We start from the raw sequence: 14815 nt of genomic DNA, 5'->3' as shown, positions 1-14815 counted from the left end.
TGCCTTACTGCCTTGTATGTTGACGAGAAACAAAAAAAATTGGAAAAAAATCTGAGTAGCAAACAACGGGATAATGCTATGTTACAATTAATGAAAGAAGATTTATCCCTTAAGCAGAAAAACTTGTCACTGGAGGAAAGCAGGAAAAATGCAGATTCAAATGCTTTGATGAAAATAGCAGATTCCATGCAGATGTTGAGTCAAGCTATTATGACTGGTTTCAATCATCTAGCAACAGTTAATCAGCCAAGCCAACAACAGTTTCCTCAACAATACCCAATGCCAGAAAAAAATCAACCAGGTTCTACCCCATCAACAAAATGGAGCTTACACTCAGCAAAGTTATAATGCCTTTCCCCCTGGTCCAATCTCAATAGTTAATCTAGGGTATGAATTCCGATCAATTAGTCCTTACAGTGATTCAAGCACAACAAATAGTAATGAAGACGTATGAATCATTGTACTATAAACTTTTTATGGATTATTCTTATTGTTGCAATAATAAGTGGAAGTCTACGTTTATGTTAACTTGAAGTTGGATGAATAGTTTTTTCATGTTGAGTTTAGCTAGGGATCTGTATATGTGATAGGGTTCTCAAGATGTACATAAGCACACAATGTACTTGAACAATCAAAACAAGCACTGATAATATGCATTGAACCACTTGATGCAATTATTCTGCCTTTTGTAAATGTATTTATTTTTTTAAATAGCATTCATATTTAGTTTGATGTAAAAGTATTTTGTAATTTTGATGTTATTAAATGCTAAAGTTGTGAAAAAATTAGTCATGTTTATTGAAATATATTTTATTTGCATTAGCAGACAGTTTGTCCAGAATTTTGGGTATTTTAGTGATTTCACTTTATCCAATGCCAAACTGTTTTGCTCTGTCTAATATCACACAATTTCACTTGTGATTGGTAAAGTCTTGCCAGCAAATAAGCTAAAAAGGGAGGAGGCTACAATCAAACCGTTCGATTGCTACAATGAAAAGACAGGTACACAATGTTGAGTGGCAACACTCTACCCTTGATGAGCAAAATTATCTGGCATTAGAATTAGAATAAAAATAAAGTGCATAAAGATGGTAATTAAAATATTTGTGAAAAACACGAGTAAATATTTCAATTTTGACAACAAATATGCAGTTGGCTACCCCATTAATCATCAAGCATTAAGTTATTATTTTTCTGTTTTAATTGATCATGGAGACTGGATGGAATTCCTGATAGAATATATCATGCAAATTCACATTTTACATAAGCGAAGCTAAATCAATATATATACAAACAACAAGTTACAATAAATATTCTTTGAAGTATGTAGTGATAACATCCCTGGTGCGAACTCCTTGAGCTGTGTTGCATAAATATCTGCTTTGGACAAATGAAGTAGGTTGCTGTTCAGCATCAGTTGCAATCTGCTCTGTACTAGAGTATTGTCCACTTGAATTTTGTGTCTTTCACAGAAATTGTGCAGAACGAAGCATGTAGAAATTATGGTTGGGATATCCTCTAATTTTAGGTTTATTAGTGTTGTCAGAACTTGCCACCTAGCTTTGAGTCTTCCAAAGGCACACTCTACCTTATTTCTAGCACTTCTTAACATTTGATTAAAGATAACTTGTTCATTTGTGTAGCAGGTTGAATATTTTTTCATGCAGTGGGGAAGTAGAGGATATGCAGGGTCACCCAACAAAAGTAATGGTATAGCATCTCTTCCTAGTAGCAAAAAAATGGACATTTTTAGAACAGTCCCTTCTTTTAGTGCTCTGTTGATTCCAGAATTAGCAAAAACTTTGGCATCATGTGTGCCTCCTGGCCATCTAATTTCAACATCGATAAACTTCCCAGACGAGTCACAAACAGCTTGTGCATTCAATGTATATTTCATCTTAAAAGAGAAAAAACTATGACTGTTTTCATTTGGTTGCACAATTGGCACATGTGTTCCGTCAACAGCACCTAAAACCTGTGGAAAACCTAGTTCATCTTCAAAACGCTTTATAGAATCTATCAGTTCATCACCTGCTGGTATTTTTATATACTTTAGGCCTAAATGATCTTTTATCGCTTTACAAACGTTCTTCACACATTTAGAAGTTGTTGGTACACTTATTCCAAATGCGTTGGCTGTCATCTTTAGGGTTGCTGTGTCTTTAAGATAATAGAGGCAAACAGCTAATCATTTTTCAGGTTCCATACCTAATCGAGGAGAATTTGGATCAAGAGTGATGAATGGTCGTAACTCATTGACAAGTTCGACAAAGTTTTCCTTACTCATACGAAAATTCTTATTCCATTCTTCAAGAGGAGCTTCCCCAGAGGTCATCCTTATCCTCCAGTTATCAGTACGCCCAGGTGCAACCCACCATCGTTTCTTTTTTCTAGGTTTTCTGATTTTTCTACCATAAATCATCATTTTCGTCATATTCTGACTAATCAGAAAACTTCTTTCTCTCTCTTTACGCACATTTTTACGTCGTAAAAGCAATAAAATGAGAATATTTAACTGGTAACAAATAACTGTAGACATAAGCAGTAACACAAGATATGTACTTGTAGGCGCCATCTTGGATTGAAATAGCCTGCAAAGCAGGCGTTAACCAGCTGGGAAAATTTCGTAATTTCGTGCCGGTCCCACTGAATCCATGTAAACATGTTGGCAATTTCGATTTTCATTCCGGTTCCACTTCGTTCCGGTCTCATGTAAACAGGGCCTTAGACTTTGAACCACTATATAGCATTGATTCACCTCCCATTTCACTTGCCGAATTTAGACTTTAGACTTTTACATATAGCTTCAAGTACACTTCTTTTATTTAAAATATTTCAGCATGTCTCTTGCTTTTTTCTGTGTTTTTGAAGTGTTCTATGTATTTTGATATCGAATGTTGTGAATTTACTTCAAAACGTTTGTTTTATCTGGTCAGTTGCAGTTAAAATTTGAAATGTCTTATGACCAAGTACAACATAGTCAATCTTTCCTTTTTACTCCTCTTCATGCCAAATCTCAAAGATTTTTGTGTTCATTGTTTGACTTGCCATTAGTAAAGGAGCATAAATGCAATCATTCACAACCAAAAGCGCAGTAAGTACAGCGAGTGAAATCGGAAGTGGTAAAATATCTATATATCTATAAAATTTTACAAAAAATTATCTTTTACTGACAGCAACTTACCGTGCTTAACACTAACTTATGGAGAGTAGAACAGAATGATATCAAAAACTCTGTTAAAACAAAAATTACATCATCAAGTAATTGTTTTTTATATCGCCTAGCCTCTGCTGTCTCTGAGAAAGGCATGAGCACGTTGTTATTCAGAGATATACTTGCGATCAACGGCACATGATCACGTTTACTTAACTGCAGTCTCGATTAATGATCTGCGAAAAAATAATTTTGCTAATTTGCATTAGGTTGGGCACATGGAAAGTTCGTAGTCTGAAACGGGCCTAATTGATGTTGTACATTTACAACTCCTAGCGAAATGTTAGACAATCTCAAACAATTAGCCAAGTTTTCAAGTCCCATGTGAAGAGTTCAGAAATATGTTATTGTTTTTAAATAACTAGATTTCAGTAACACAACAACCTACTATTATGACCAACCCGATTTGGCGATTACCCGATTAAGTATTCAATCCTGCATGACTAGGCTTGCGCCAGCGCGTGTTTGCAGATATACAAGATGCAAACGCAGCATTCACTACCTGTAGGTAACCTAGTTAATAAATAAAACAAGTTAAACTGCTTTAAATACGTTACATTACTCATCATGTACAATAAATTACTATAAGCATAAATCAAACTACCCCCGGAAAGTTTACACTATGACTGATTGACTGTCTGACTTGTTTGAATTTTCGCCACTCATCACAATACTGTGAAATTTTGCCCTAAAAAACAGTCCCCTTGACTGTTCACAAGCTGTATTGTCATCAGTGTAATTGGTGAATCTGTCAAACTCTTTCCTTGTTGGAGGGGAATGGCTTGAGGGGCGAGGCCGGGCGAGGGATACAGGACATATCAATCTCGTTCTTTCCGAAGAATCCAGACTGGAAAGCCAAAAATCCTAGCTTCCGGTTTGTAACGGTTATTATTGTACTAGAAATACATGCATGCAGTAACCCCTCGCCGGTTCTTAATGCGATAACATAATTTCCAAAAATCGGTGAAAAATAAATTTAATTAAAAAAATATATAAATACAAACTATTTTACAAATTCACAATAATACAAAATTTACAGAATAATAAAAATAACAATTTACATATTAATTTAAAACAATTTAAAAATTTAATCAACAATAGCCCCGTTTACATTACAGTCAATTTATCGGCACGGCACGGCTAAAATTGGTACCCGTGCCCAATTTTAATAGGGAGCTTTAGCAGTGACTACGAGTACGACTACGAGTACGAGATTCGTCATTCTCGCGCGTTGTTTGCTTACGCCATCAGCCAAACTCGTAGTCGTTGGGCTTTTGAGTACTTGTTTTTTGATAAATTTCGTACTCAAAAGCCCAATGACTATGAGTTTTGGCTGATGGCGTAAGCAAACAACGCGCGAGAATGACGAATCTCGTACTCGTAGTCACTGCTAAAGCTCCCTATTAGTGTTCAGGCTACGAAAGCAAAGGCCGAGCACAGATGAAATGGGCACCCATTTTAGCCGTGCCGTGCCATTAATAAATCGAATGTAGTGTAAATAGGACTAATATAACGTGAGAACAACACGAGGCTACGTTGACATACAGTGATTTATGAGCGGCTAGTTGAAAACAATATTGTCTCGTCTTTAATGTACTGATAGCTCATTGTTTTTTTTAATCTTATTCAACATTTGTATACCGGGCAAGATGCTAGTTGAAAACAATATTGTCTCGTCTTTAATGTACTGATAGCTCATTGTTTTTTTAAATCTTATTCAACATTTGTATACCGGGCAAGATGTTCAACGGGGAGATTTCAATTAGACTGTATGTCAACGTAGCCTAATCTGCAGGTTTGAGAAGTTCAAGCAAATCAAGCATTGAACTTCTCAAACGTGCAGTTTGTAAACTGCATGGTGGGTTTTATTGCCCCAGTTTTTTGTGCCCCCTGTCGCTGCGGACAAACGACTTTCGTGTGGCCTCTTCGGCCACATAACCAACAAACAGCCCCTATAAATAAAAAATGTTATTACATAGCTTTGAATTAACTGTGAATTGGTGATAGAACTGCAGAATAATTACTCGGGTCACCAGTTGGAGAAAGAAATAGCCTAAAACATTATTGTCATATATTGCGATGGGCAGCGTCTATACTACCATCTACTATCTAAGAATAGCCCTGAAGCCATGATTATATTGTTTGTGAACTAGTGACGTAACAACTGACTATACATTACGTGACAATTCATAAGGTACTGTATACATACGTGCGTCGCATGTCGCCGCTCGGTGGCCACGAAGGCCACATTTGTAACACCGCCCTAATATCAAGAAATGATATCAAGAAATAATTGGTTTGCAGGCTACCAAAAATCTTGAGTTAACTGCATGACCATTATCAATTAAACTTTACTAACCTCTCATTTGTCCATGCAACACTAAAAAAACAAAATGTAATATTGAGCATCCTGACAATGCAATATTTGTTGAGTAGCATCTAATGGGAAAAACCGGAAACAATTGTTGTGGATATAATGAATCATACAGTACCTCTGCCTCTTCCCCCGAACCGCCCAGGGCGTGGGTCATTATCTAAAATAAATAAATAAAACAAACTTGGTTGACATATTGCATAAATCCATGTAATGATAGGAGGCAACCTTTTTAATTTTAGAGTTTTAATTGATGACAAAAAACTTGAACATGCATCATCATCACTTAATACATAAATTAGTAATATAGAACAAAGTAGCTGATACATATCTGTCAAGGTTTGCATTAACTTGCAAGGCTTGAGAGTTGAAAATATAAGTTAGTTCATTTCAATATATATTAAGATGCAATTGCTCTACTATACCTTTCTAATCATAAAATGTTAAACAATATAGGCAGTATATACAAAATTTCAAAGAACATATCATTTTTGTGCATATTCAATCAGCATACCAGGCCTTTCTTGAGGTGCATGACCATTGTCAATTGAACTTTACTAACCTCTAACTTGTCCATGTAACACTAAAAAGACAAAATGTCATATTGAGCATCCTCATAATGCGATATTTTTTGAGTAGCATCCAATGACAAACACTGGAAACAATTGTTGTGGATATAATGAATCATACAGTACCTCTGCCTGCCCCCTGAAACCGCCCAGGGCGTGGGTCATTATCTAAAATAAAAAAATAAAACAAATTTGGTGACATATTGCATAAATCCATGTAATGATAGGAGGCAACCTTTTTAATTTTAGAGTTTTAAATTGTTGACAAAAAACTTGACCATGCATCATCATCACTAATTAATACATAAACTAAATAATATTGAACAAAGTAGCTGATATATACCATCAAAATTTGCATTAACTTGCAAGGCTTGAGAATTGAAAATATAAGTTAGTTCATTTCAATATATATCATCATGCAATTGCTTCACTATACATTTATAAATGTTAAACAATATAGGCAGTATATACAAAATTTCAAAGAACATATCATTTTTGTGCATATTCAATAAGCACATACCAGGCCTTTCTTGAGGTGGAGGATTCACTAGATTAAATGAAAGTATTTCAGTTGTGCAGGGGAAAGTATGCATCAATAAGTCACATCAATCATGAAACTTACTGGGTTGCTCATCTGGCCCCTGGGCCAGGTCAGGGACTGCCTCAAGTATTTCTATAGTGAAAGAAAATTTCCATGTGTTATCCTTTTAGTGCTATGTGAAAAGACATACAAATTAACTAACTGTGACAAAAATAATATTTCAAATAGTTTTTTAATCATATTTACCATCATCATTATCAATATCAATGTCTAAAATCCAAAAAATAATTGTTAAATTAGATTTTTGAACATTGGAAATGATCAACGACATTTTAATCAGTTGCTAATTTGTACATTCAGAGTGAAAGATATATAAATATGTGCCTATATACATACCAAGTATGAGTTCATCCTCATTATTCTCCACTAAAGTAGTTGGTAAAGTAGATGTACATATTAATACAATAATTGCACTACCAACATCATGAAAAAAGTGCTTTGTTGAAATAATTTTGCATCTTACTTCTTCGTCTCCTTTAGATCTTTAGAGTATATATAAATATGCCATCAACATAAAAAATATATTGAGCAAAAAAAGTATGTAAAAACAACAGCACCATATAGCGTACTCGAGGCAAGCTCAAAAATCATAAATACAAATATTAGTTTTGAAAAAAATATATCTATTGTAATATAAACAAACTTACATGTTTTAGATTTTTTTCAAAACTTCTTTTAATCTAAAATATAAGAAAAAATATAATATTTTCATTATTTCCTAAAGGTAAAGCGCATCAGCCATCAGCGTTGCAAAAATCGACAAATTTATAAATGCTTTAAAAAAGTTTTTGCAGTTTCTTCCAAAAATGTTTCTCCTCAAATTTGTAAATGAAAATGTCAACAAGCGAGAAGTGTAGTATAATTTATTGGGCGAACTTCGAAATGTTCAATATTTTATAAAGTTTTTTATTATGAATATGACTTACCGCAGTCCAAACAGTGACACAGAACAGGACGATATTTTCGCGCGCTTTTTGAAATTTATGCTATACGTGGATTTTGCGTGTACTCTTTTTCAGTCACCAGGTAAATCGCGTAAACGCCTACACGCACGAATTATAAAGTAAAGAGTTTTGAACAGTGAAACGGTTGATTGTTTATATTGTATCTTACTTGATTGATGTTCTAATGTTTTTTAGTAAAACGAACAAACTTTAATAATGTAAATATCTGTACATGTCAACAGCACCCTCAAAAACATAATACGTGAGATTATGTCTAGTAACAGGCAATGACACATGTTTCCATGATAAATTGCCCTCCTCAAAAACCCAATAGAGGAAATGTCTGTAACAATTTTTTAGCAAATTCATTTCCAAAATTGTGTCTAGTAACAGGCAAGTCTTTCCTCGAAAGCACATTGGTGCCCAGTATCATTGAACAATATATATGTAGCAACACACAACTTACAGCACAATCCATCCACCAGATTTTCAATGCTTATGCCTCTGCTCAGTCTTTTCTGCAAGCACACGAAGTCGTCGTTCTGCTTCTTGTCGCTTCTTCAAATTTTTATTCCTACCAATGACTTTCAGACGATCAAATGTCATAGGTTCAAACACAATATCATGAATTGATCTTACCCTGGATGTTGCCACAAATGTGCAGCCAGCAACTCTCTCCCCTTTACCTAAATCAACAACAGCCTTGGTTAGTGTCTGTCCTTGGGACTTGTGTATCGTCATTGCATACCTCAGCCGCAAGGGCAATTGTTGTCTTGACAAATACTTTCCATCCGCCATCCACTCAAACAGTCTTGGAGGCACAGGTATACACTTTGAACATTCTTGTAGAAATGCAGGGCCAGAATATGCCGGAAAATGAACCAGTACTGCAATCGGTAGATTTGGTGGACCCATATTCTCTGCAAACCAAAATTGCTCAATAGTTCCAAAAGAGCCATTGCAAAGACCAACTTCTGCCCAAAGGTTACATGTCAGCATCACTTCTGCTTTGGTTGACAAAAAGAGAACAGCTTCCAAACCACCTGCTTCATCAGAGGTTGCCGCACTTGCACCCCGACCAGAATGCCTTGCTTGAATTTTGACCAATGGTTGTCCAATCTCTAGCAACTTTTCATAATTATATTCAGCGACACTTTTTTTATCAAAGTACAGCCGAATAGCATCACTAAATTGATCCATTGAAACGTTAGGTCTGGAGTGCTGTATTAATAGTCTCCAGTCCATCTCGGTAACTTGTCCATCTCTCATTCTCATCAATAGCGCCCTGAATGCAACTACTTCTGGGTCTTCACCAATCTGTCGCATGACCTGCTCTAAAATGACTACATGATCAAATGTCAAATACATACTGTGACCATGGTCACTGATTACGGATCCATTACCTGCAATGTACATTGGCCTATCGCCTACAGGAGGTAATTGGCCAAAATCCCCCATTAGGATAATCGACATGCCACCAAATGGGACATCCTCTTTCCTGTACCTGCACGTAGTCTGTTGTCAAGCCATGAAAGCATCTTATGTCCAATCATTGACATTTCATCAATAATGAGAAACCTCTTACCTTCCAATCTGAGCTGCAATCTCTGTAAGGAATCACCCTGTAATTCTCTGTATTCCCGAATCGGAAGTTGAGCTGCGGAATGCAAAGTTTGACCACCAATACTGAATGCAGCAATTCCAGTGGTTGCTGTCACAATACATTGGTCTTGCAATACTTGCTTTAGGGCACTAATTAAATATGTCTTACCTGTGCCAGCAGTACCACTTACAATCATATGTAGTGGTTCACATTCATCATTAGCCATGGATGCAGTGATAATGTCAAATGCCAGCGCTGTTTGTCATTCAAGGTCCCTGGGTCAACCACCACTTGTTGGTCACCTGTGTGATACTGCATACCTTGCTCCTCTGCATCCCTTCTCTGTTTAGAAATCCATCCAGGAGATTCTCTCAACAAATCCCCAGGCAGCCTCTTGCTGCTTCGAACCAATCCACTGCTTCGTTATTTGCCATTTGATTTCCTGCATCCTCATAATGTTGGTTGAGTCTACATAACAACATCCAATCCTCAATTTGCTCTTCCTCATTAGGTTGATCCTGTTCGTCATCGCTTTCATCACTACTTTCATCAGTTCCATATGTTTCATCTGTCTGTGCAGCATGGACCATCTCTGTTTCAATAGAATACCCAAATACATTGTCTCTAGCAAAATCTGTCTGAAGAAATGAAGCATATGTGTTAATAAACATATCATCAGTTTCCTCCATATTGTCCCATGCATTTGATGACTTATCTTCCCATGGTTTAAACTTAATGAGTTGATACTTGCAGTATTTTCCAAAGGTAGGGCTGCCAGGATTGGCTGTAACCTTTGGAAATGTCCTGACAATATAAGGATTCACTCGTTTTGTCAACTCACCTCTGACTCTTGTGAACTGAGATGCATACTGCATCAAATTCAACTGAGATAACCCCCTATACCTACTCTCCACTTTTGTCCGCTCTCCATAATCTTGAAGAACAGAATTCTGAAGTACTTCCTCTTGTGGATTTTCTGCATCAAGGATCACTTTTCTACTGTTTTCTAAAGAAACAGTAACAAAACTATACGTACAGCCTACCAAAGGCAAACTGAGTAACATATGGGCAGTCTCCTGAGCAGCCATGTCTCGATCACCAGCAACTTGGATCATTGCTTTCTTGATTGCAGAAGACACTTGGTCATCATTCTGTAATGAAGATACAGACAACTTCAGTATGTCAGAAGCAGATTTTGATCGTGGTTCCCCTTTTGCTGCATACTTGGCCATATATCTTGCACATGCCTTTTCATCCACAATTACCTGTAAATCCACATTGGCCCGCCAATTCTCAAGCATGACCCTGTTGTGTGAATTCAGCCTCTCATCATTTCTCTTGGTTTGCAACTCTGAGTGTACAGATTTATTTTTCTTACCTCGTACCTCATAAATCAGCGCAGTTTCCTCTTGTAATGGTTTTGGGAACCCAAATCTGCACTCTGCAGGCAGGTCAACCCTCTTCTTTTTCAGGCAATACGCTGGACTGCATCTGGTGTGCCTCTCTACTGAATTTACTAACCTGTGATAATCAACATCATGATTATCAACTGATGTGGCTTTCACCGCAGAAGGGTGTGGATCTGGTACTGTCCAGTTCTCATCAGGCAGATCATCATTAACTGTGGTCACAAGCCAGTCAACATAACTTTAAAAGGGATAAAAAGTAACAAATTGGTTAATACCTAATTTGTATATTTTTTCATATTTGCTGTTTACACTCCCAATTCCTTAACAATAGGAATTACCAATTCCTGAAGAAAATATACGGAATTTTGTTTTGTTTTGTGAATGTATGTGGAAGTTGTATTTTTAGACATTTGCAACATTGCAGCATTTGTATAGTATGCTAACCACTGATGCTAACTGTATACAGTGGGCTAAAAGTCTGGAAAAAGTCTTATAAATGTTCCACAGCACACATTGGACACAATCTTTGCAATCTATATGCATGGTGAGTGTAATTTAAACATACCATTAATACTTGATGATTTAAACTTACCTAATTAGCTTTCTCTCCGCATCTTGACCCTCTCTGACAATATCCTGGCAAGAGAATTCAAAATCATCAGGGGACATTTCATTTTCTTTCTCTTTCTCAAGCACTGCTTTACATGCACGTTTACGTAATAACCGAATATCTGGATCATTCTTTAATTTAGCACATCCATGAGCATGTATACTTCCTCTGGCCTGATATTCAAACCTATACCAAAACCATTCAGCATCCAAGACACCTTGAAGCCAATGTTTGATAAACTCCTGTAGCCTTTGCATGAAGAACCAATCTGTCAGGTGCGGATTGTCTATCACTGCTTGTGCTCTCTCTGTTCTTGATGCACCCTCATTACTTTGCAACAGTCTTTGCAAGTCTGGCCAATGGCTGTCAGCTGCACTAAAGGTAAAGAAAAAGGTAGGGCAACCTTTTTGTTCAATCAGGGCCAAGAGTTCTTGCAGTCTCTGATACCAATACTGATTTGTTCCTTGAATTTTTGAAACATAACGTTGCAAACGATTTACCATTTGATTTGCACCCATAGAGTTTACCATTGTTTTCAGCTCCTCCATAGTCATGTTTGCATCCGCTGGATGTTGCCGCAAGTAAATGTTAGCTTGTGACAACAGCTGATGCCTCTGCTTCATATTCAACGCCCAGTATGGGAACCGGGGATGTGAGGCAAACCTCCATTCAAACTTACCATTTGGCAGCCTCTCTGCAAACTTCATCAGGTGTTTGAATGCCTCTGCCAAACTTACCTCATGCTGCCTGACTCTGTTTGTCGGGTCACCTTTCCCATGGGGAAATAGTGTTGGAAATGCCATGCTTGCCAAACCATCTGTTTTAAATTCATTAACAGCATTACCTTCTGTAGATGGCCAGTCCAAAGGGTCAACCTCATTCACTGCATCTTGGATAGCTGCACCATCCTTTCTTTGTCTTTGACGCATAGGAATAAATGATGTACTGCCATTTCCTAAAACTAATTCTTCAACTGTTGCATTAGCACTCATTTCAGGTTCTTGTGGGGCCCCTCATTTTCTGCATGAACTAAAAGTTCCTGGTCATCAATAACATACCTTAGCTCCTCAGGGATACCATTCTCTGGTAGACTTTGGATAACATCCCTGTCAATTTCAATGTCTTTGAAAAATGGATTGTTTGTTTTCAACCACAATATAGCTTCAAACACCTTGTGTCGACGAACTGTGAAATCTTTATGTGTCTGATCAGCACCGCGTCTCCGCACAATCATAACAGGCAAGTCAGCCACTTGTGCAGGCAACCTATTCAAGAAACTTTGAATATCCTGTGGTAAGTTTAGTACGTGGCCTTTATAACCCCTTTGCCCACCATGTTTTCTGTAGACTTGCATGATAGGGCAAACCCTTGAAATCAGCATTTCCTCTACCTGTGTCAAACCTCTCAACTGCTCAGGAACAATACCTGGGTCCATGTCATTGCCAGCACTGAAATTTTTCGGGGACTTCTTGTCTCTTTGACAGCGGTAACAAACAAAGGGATCTGCTGCCAAGTTTTGCCTTGTTGGCCAAGCCTCTTTACAAATTGTACACTGGCGATGCTCTAAATGCTCTTGATCTAAATGAAAACTGTGCATCTCATTCTGAACAAATACCTGCTCATGCAATGGGTTGTCAACATTTTGCCAGCCACCTTCATGTAAATATTGGTCTGAACTACTGGTGAGGACCTCATCTCTAGCTACTGTTATTGCATTTTCATGCCTTACCTCAGAATTTTGTTGGCGTACCTGTTGCATTTCATTACTATTACCTGTCTCCAAAAGACTTACCGCTCGTTGTCTCATTCTTTCAAGTCTTTTTTGTCTTTTTCCCTTACTTTCATGTTGCCTTCTTTCTCTGGCATTAGCTCTATTATGTTCTCTTTGCATCTCCCGTTTCTCCTCAGTACTTTTGTCAGTTCTTCGTCTGTAAGCAGCTCTTCGCATCCTAAGACGACGTTCTTTTTGTGTTGGCGTTTCTTGCAGCATCTTTTGTCGCCTTTCAGCTCTTAGCTCATTACCTTTTTTTCCTGTACTCGTTTCAGCTCTTCTTTTATAGGCATCCCTCTTCTTTGCCAGCCGATACTGTCTTTCCTCCGGTGTTTCACCAACTAACACAGCTCGTCTTTTTTTCCTCTGTCTTGCACGGCTATCCTCATACGTTTCTCCCTTCTTTTTCGTCTCCTGCTTTCTAATGCGGTTATTGTCCGACATTTCCGTGGAAATTGTCTTTCAGTGTTGTTTTTTTTTCAAATATAAAGCAATTGTTCACAATACTGTAAAGGTTTTTGTAATTTGCTTTTGTGAAAGAAATTAAATTCAAATTATAATGACAGTTAATTTACTCACGTAATTTTGTTTAAAAAAATTTAGGCCTTAGCCAATCGGCGGAATTAGTACCCTCGCCCGGTGCTTCGCACCGGCTCGGGGATTAAAAATTTCCAACAGCCTTAACGACCAATCAGAGTCAATTTTTCTTTTTGGTTTTCAAGAAATTTGTTTAATGCATGTGCATTTTTTCTTTTTAGTTTTTAAAAAGAAGGAAAACCATTTGATCTGGCCAATTTCAACATGTATCTTTGGAGTTCTTTCTTTAAAATGCAAGTGGTAAGTTGTTAATATTATATGCTAGCAACAAATTTTTATTGTGACAACTTTCATAGGATGGATCTGCATGTTCAATGTGTGAATCAAACTAAAAGTGAAAAAACATAAAACATAATTTTTTACAATGGATAATATTACAAATATATCGAGATGAGCCAACTAAGATTATGATTTGGCTAATCTAGTTTCACGACAAGAGAGAAAATGACTAGTTAAACGTGATAAATGCTTAATAGATGGAAAGTTTTCCTACTTAAGATAGAAAATTATATACAGCAGTCCCCCGCTAACTCGAACTCGCTTAACTCAAACTCCTAGCTAACTCGAACTAAATCTAATTCCCCTTGAATTTGATAGTGTTTTTTATAATAATTTACTCCGCTTAACTCAAACTTGCTTAACTCAAACTCCTCGTTAATTCGAACAAATTTTGTTTTTCCTTGGTCAAATATATCCGGTTAACTCGAACTTTGGTTTAGAATCATAAATCAGCAAACTTTAAAATGTGAGAAGATAGCATTTTGACAACTGGAAACTATCGAAATAACAACAAGGTAGTGAAAACTCGAATGAAAGTGTAATTGATTTTAAATTTCTAAACATTTTCTGTAGTGCATGCACGGTCGTTATTGATGTAGCTTTTTTAGTTCCTTTTGTATTTTTTCGATCTTTTCAATTTTAAAACGTCGTCCACTCTCGGTGACATATTGGTAGGCATGAAATCTCTTAAAGAATGATTCAATTGGATTTTATACCTATTGTATTTCTAATAATAAACATAATCTGACACTAACTCCGAATAACTCGAACCCCCGGTAACTTGAACAATTTTTCTTTCCCCTTGGGAGTTCGAGTTAGCAAGGGACTAGTGTACAGGGTGTCC

The 14815-nt window shown here is 36.9% G+C and overlaps 4 protein-coding genes across 4 annotated transcripts; all 4 read right to left on the bottom strand.

Annotated features, from left to right (window-relative positions):
- Positions 1 to 1301: 1301 nt before the first annotated feature.
- Positions 1302 to 2434, bottom strand: LOC114526757. Its single transcript, XM_028548284.1, has 3 exons — positions 2209 to 2434; positions 1589 to 2160; positions 1302 to 1463 (listed from the first exon to the last, which is right to left on the bottom strand). The coding sequence occupies exons 1-3, from the start codon at positions 2432 to 2434 to the stop codon at positions 1302 to 1304; spliced, it is 960 nt and encodes a 319-aa protein (XP_028404085.1).
- Positions 2435 to 5029: 2595 nt separating this feature from the next.
- LOC114526756 (ATP-dependent RNA helicase glh-1-like) lies at positions 5030 to 7029 on the bottom strand. Its single transcript, XM_028548283.1, has 10 exons — positions 6945 to 7029; positions 6780 to 6830; positions 6678 to 6704; positions 6501 to 6527; positions 6284 to 6325; positions 6151 to 6171; positions 5707 to 5748; positions 5574 to 5594; positions 5424 to 5477; positions 5030 to 5166 (listed from the first exon to the last, which is right to left on the bottom strand). The coding sequence occupies exons 1-10, from the start codon at positions 7027 to 7029 to the stop codon at positions 5030 to 5032; spliced, it is 507 nt and encodes a 168-aa protein (XP_028404084.1).
- A 1162-nt stretch (positions 7030 to 8191) lies between these two features.
- Positions 8192 to 9160, bottom strand: LOC114526755 (ATP-dependent DNA helicase PIF1-like). Its single transcript, XM_028548282.1, has one exon. The coding sequence runs from the start codon at positions 9158 to 9160 to the stop codon at positions 8192 to 8194; it is 969 nt and encodes a 322-aa protein (XP_028404083.1).
- A 516-nt stretch (positions 9161 to 9676) lies between these two features.
- LOC114526754 lies at positions 9677 to 13539 on the bottom strand. Its single transcript, XM_028548281.1, has 4 exons — positions 12402 to 13539; positions 11307 to 12324; positions 10571 to 10952; positions 9677 to 10456 (listed from the first exon to the last, which is right to left on the bottom strand). Exons 1-4 carry the CDS (start codon positions 13537 to 13539, stop codon positions 9677 to 9679), a joined length of 3318 nt encoding a protein of 1105 aa, XP_028404082.1.
- Between the last annotated feature and the right edge of the window lie 1276 nt (positions 13540 to 14815).

This window comes from Dendronephthya gigantea, unplaced genomic scaffold (genome assembly GCF_004324835.1).
Source record: "Dendronephthya gigantea isolate DGI-Jeju-01 unplaced genomic scaffold, DenGig_1.0 000041F, whole genome shotgun sequence".
NCBI classification, from domain to species: Eukaryota; Metazoa; Cnidaria; class Anthozoa; order Malacalcyonacea; family Nephtheidae; genus Dendronephthya; species Dendronephthya gigantea.
Note: the sequence above shows the minus strand (reverse complement) of the source record. Positions and strands in the feature narration are given on the sequence as shown.

Coding starts and splice junctions, on each gene's coding strand:
- LOC114526757 (XM_028548284.1), bottom strand. CDS start 2,434: ATGACGAAAATGATGATTTATGGTAGAAAAATCAGAAAACCTAGAAAA. Junction 2,161..2,208: donor TCCAAATTCTCCTCGATTAG/GTATGGAACCTG, acceptor ATTATCTTAAAG/ACACAGCAACCCTAAAGATG. Junction 1,464..1,588: donor TAAGAAGTGCTAGAAATAAG/GTAGAGTGTGCC, acceptor TTTCTGTGAAAG/ACACAAAATTCAAGTGGACA.
- LOC114526756 (XM_028548283.1), bottom strand. CDS start 7,029: ATGTCGTTGATCATTTCCAATGTTCAAAAATCTAATTTAACAATTATT. Junction 6,831..6,944: donor TGATATTGATAATGATGATG/GTAAATATGATT, acceptor CTTTCACTATAG/AAATACTTGAGGCAGTCCCT. Junction 6,705..6,779: donor GGGGCCAGATGAGCAACCCA/GTAAGTTTCATG, acceptor CATTTAATCTAG/TGAATCCTCCACCTCAAGAA.
- LOC114526755 (XM_028548282.1), bottom strand. CDS start 9,160: ATGGGGGATTTTGGCCAATTACCTCCTGTAGGCGATAGGCCAATGTAC.
- LOC114526754 (XM_028548281.1), bottom strand. CDS start 13,539: ATGTCGGACAATAACCGCATTAGAAAGCAGGAGACGAAAAAGAAGGGA. Junction 12,325..12,401: donor CCAAAGTCTACCAGAGAATG/GTATCCCTGAGG, acceptor GGGCCCCACAAG/AACCTGAAATGAGTGCTAAT. Junction 10,457..10,570: donor GGGCCAATGTGGATTTACAG/GTAATTGTGGAT, acceptor TCTTCATTACAG/AATGATGACCAAGTGTCTTC.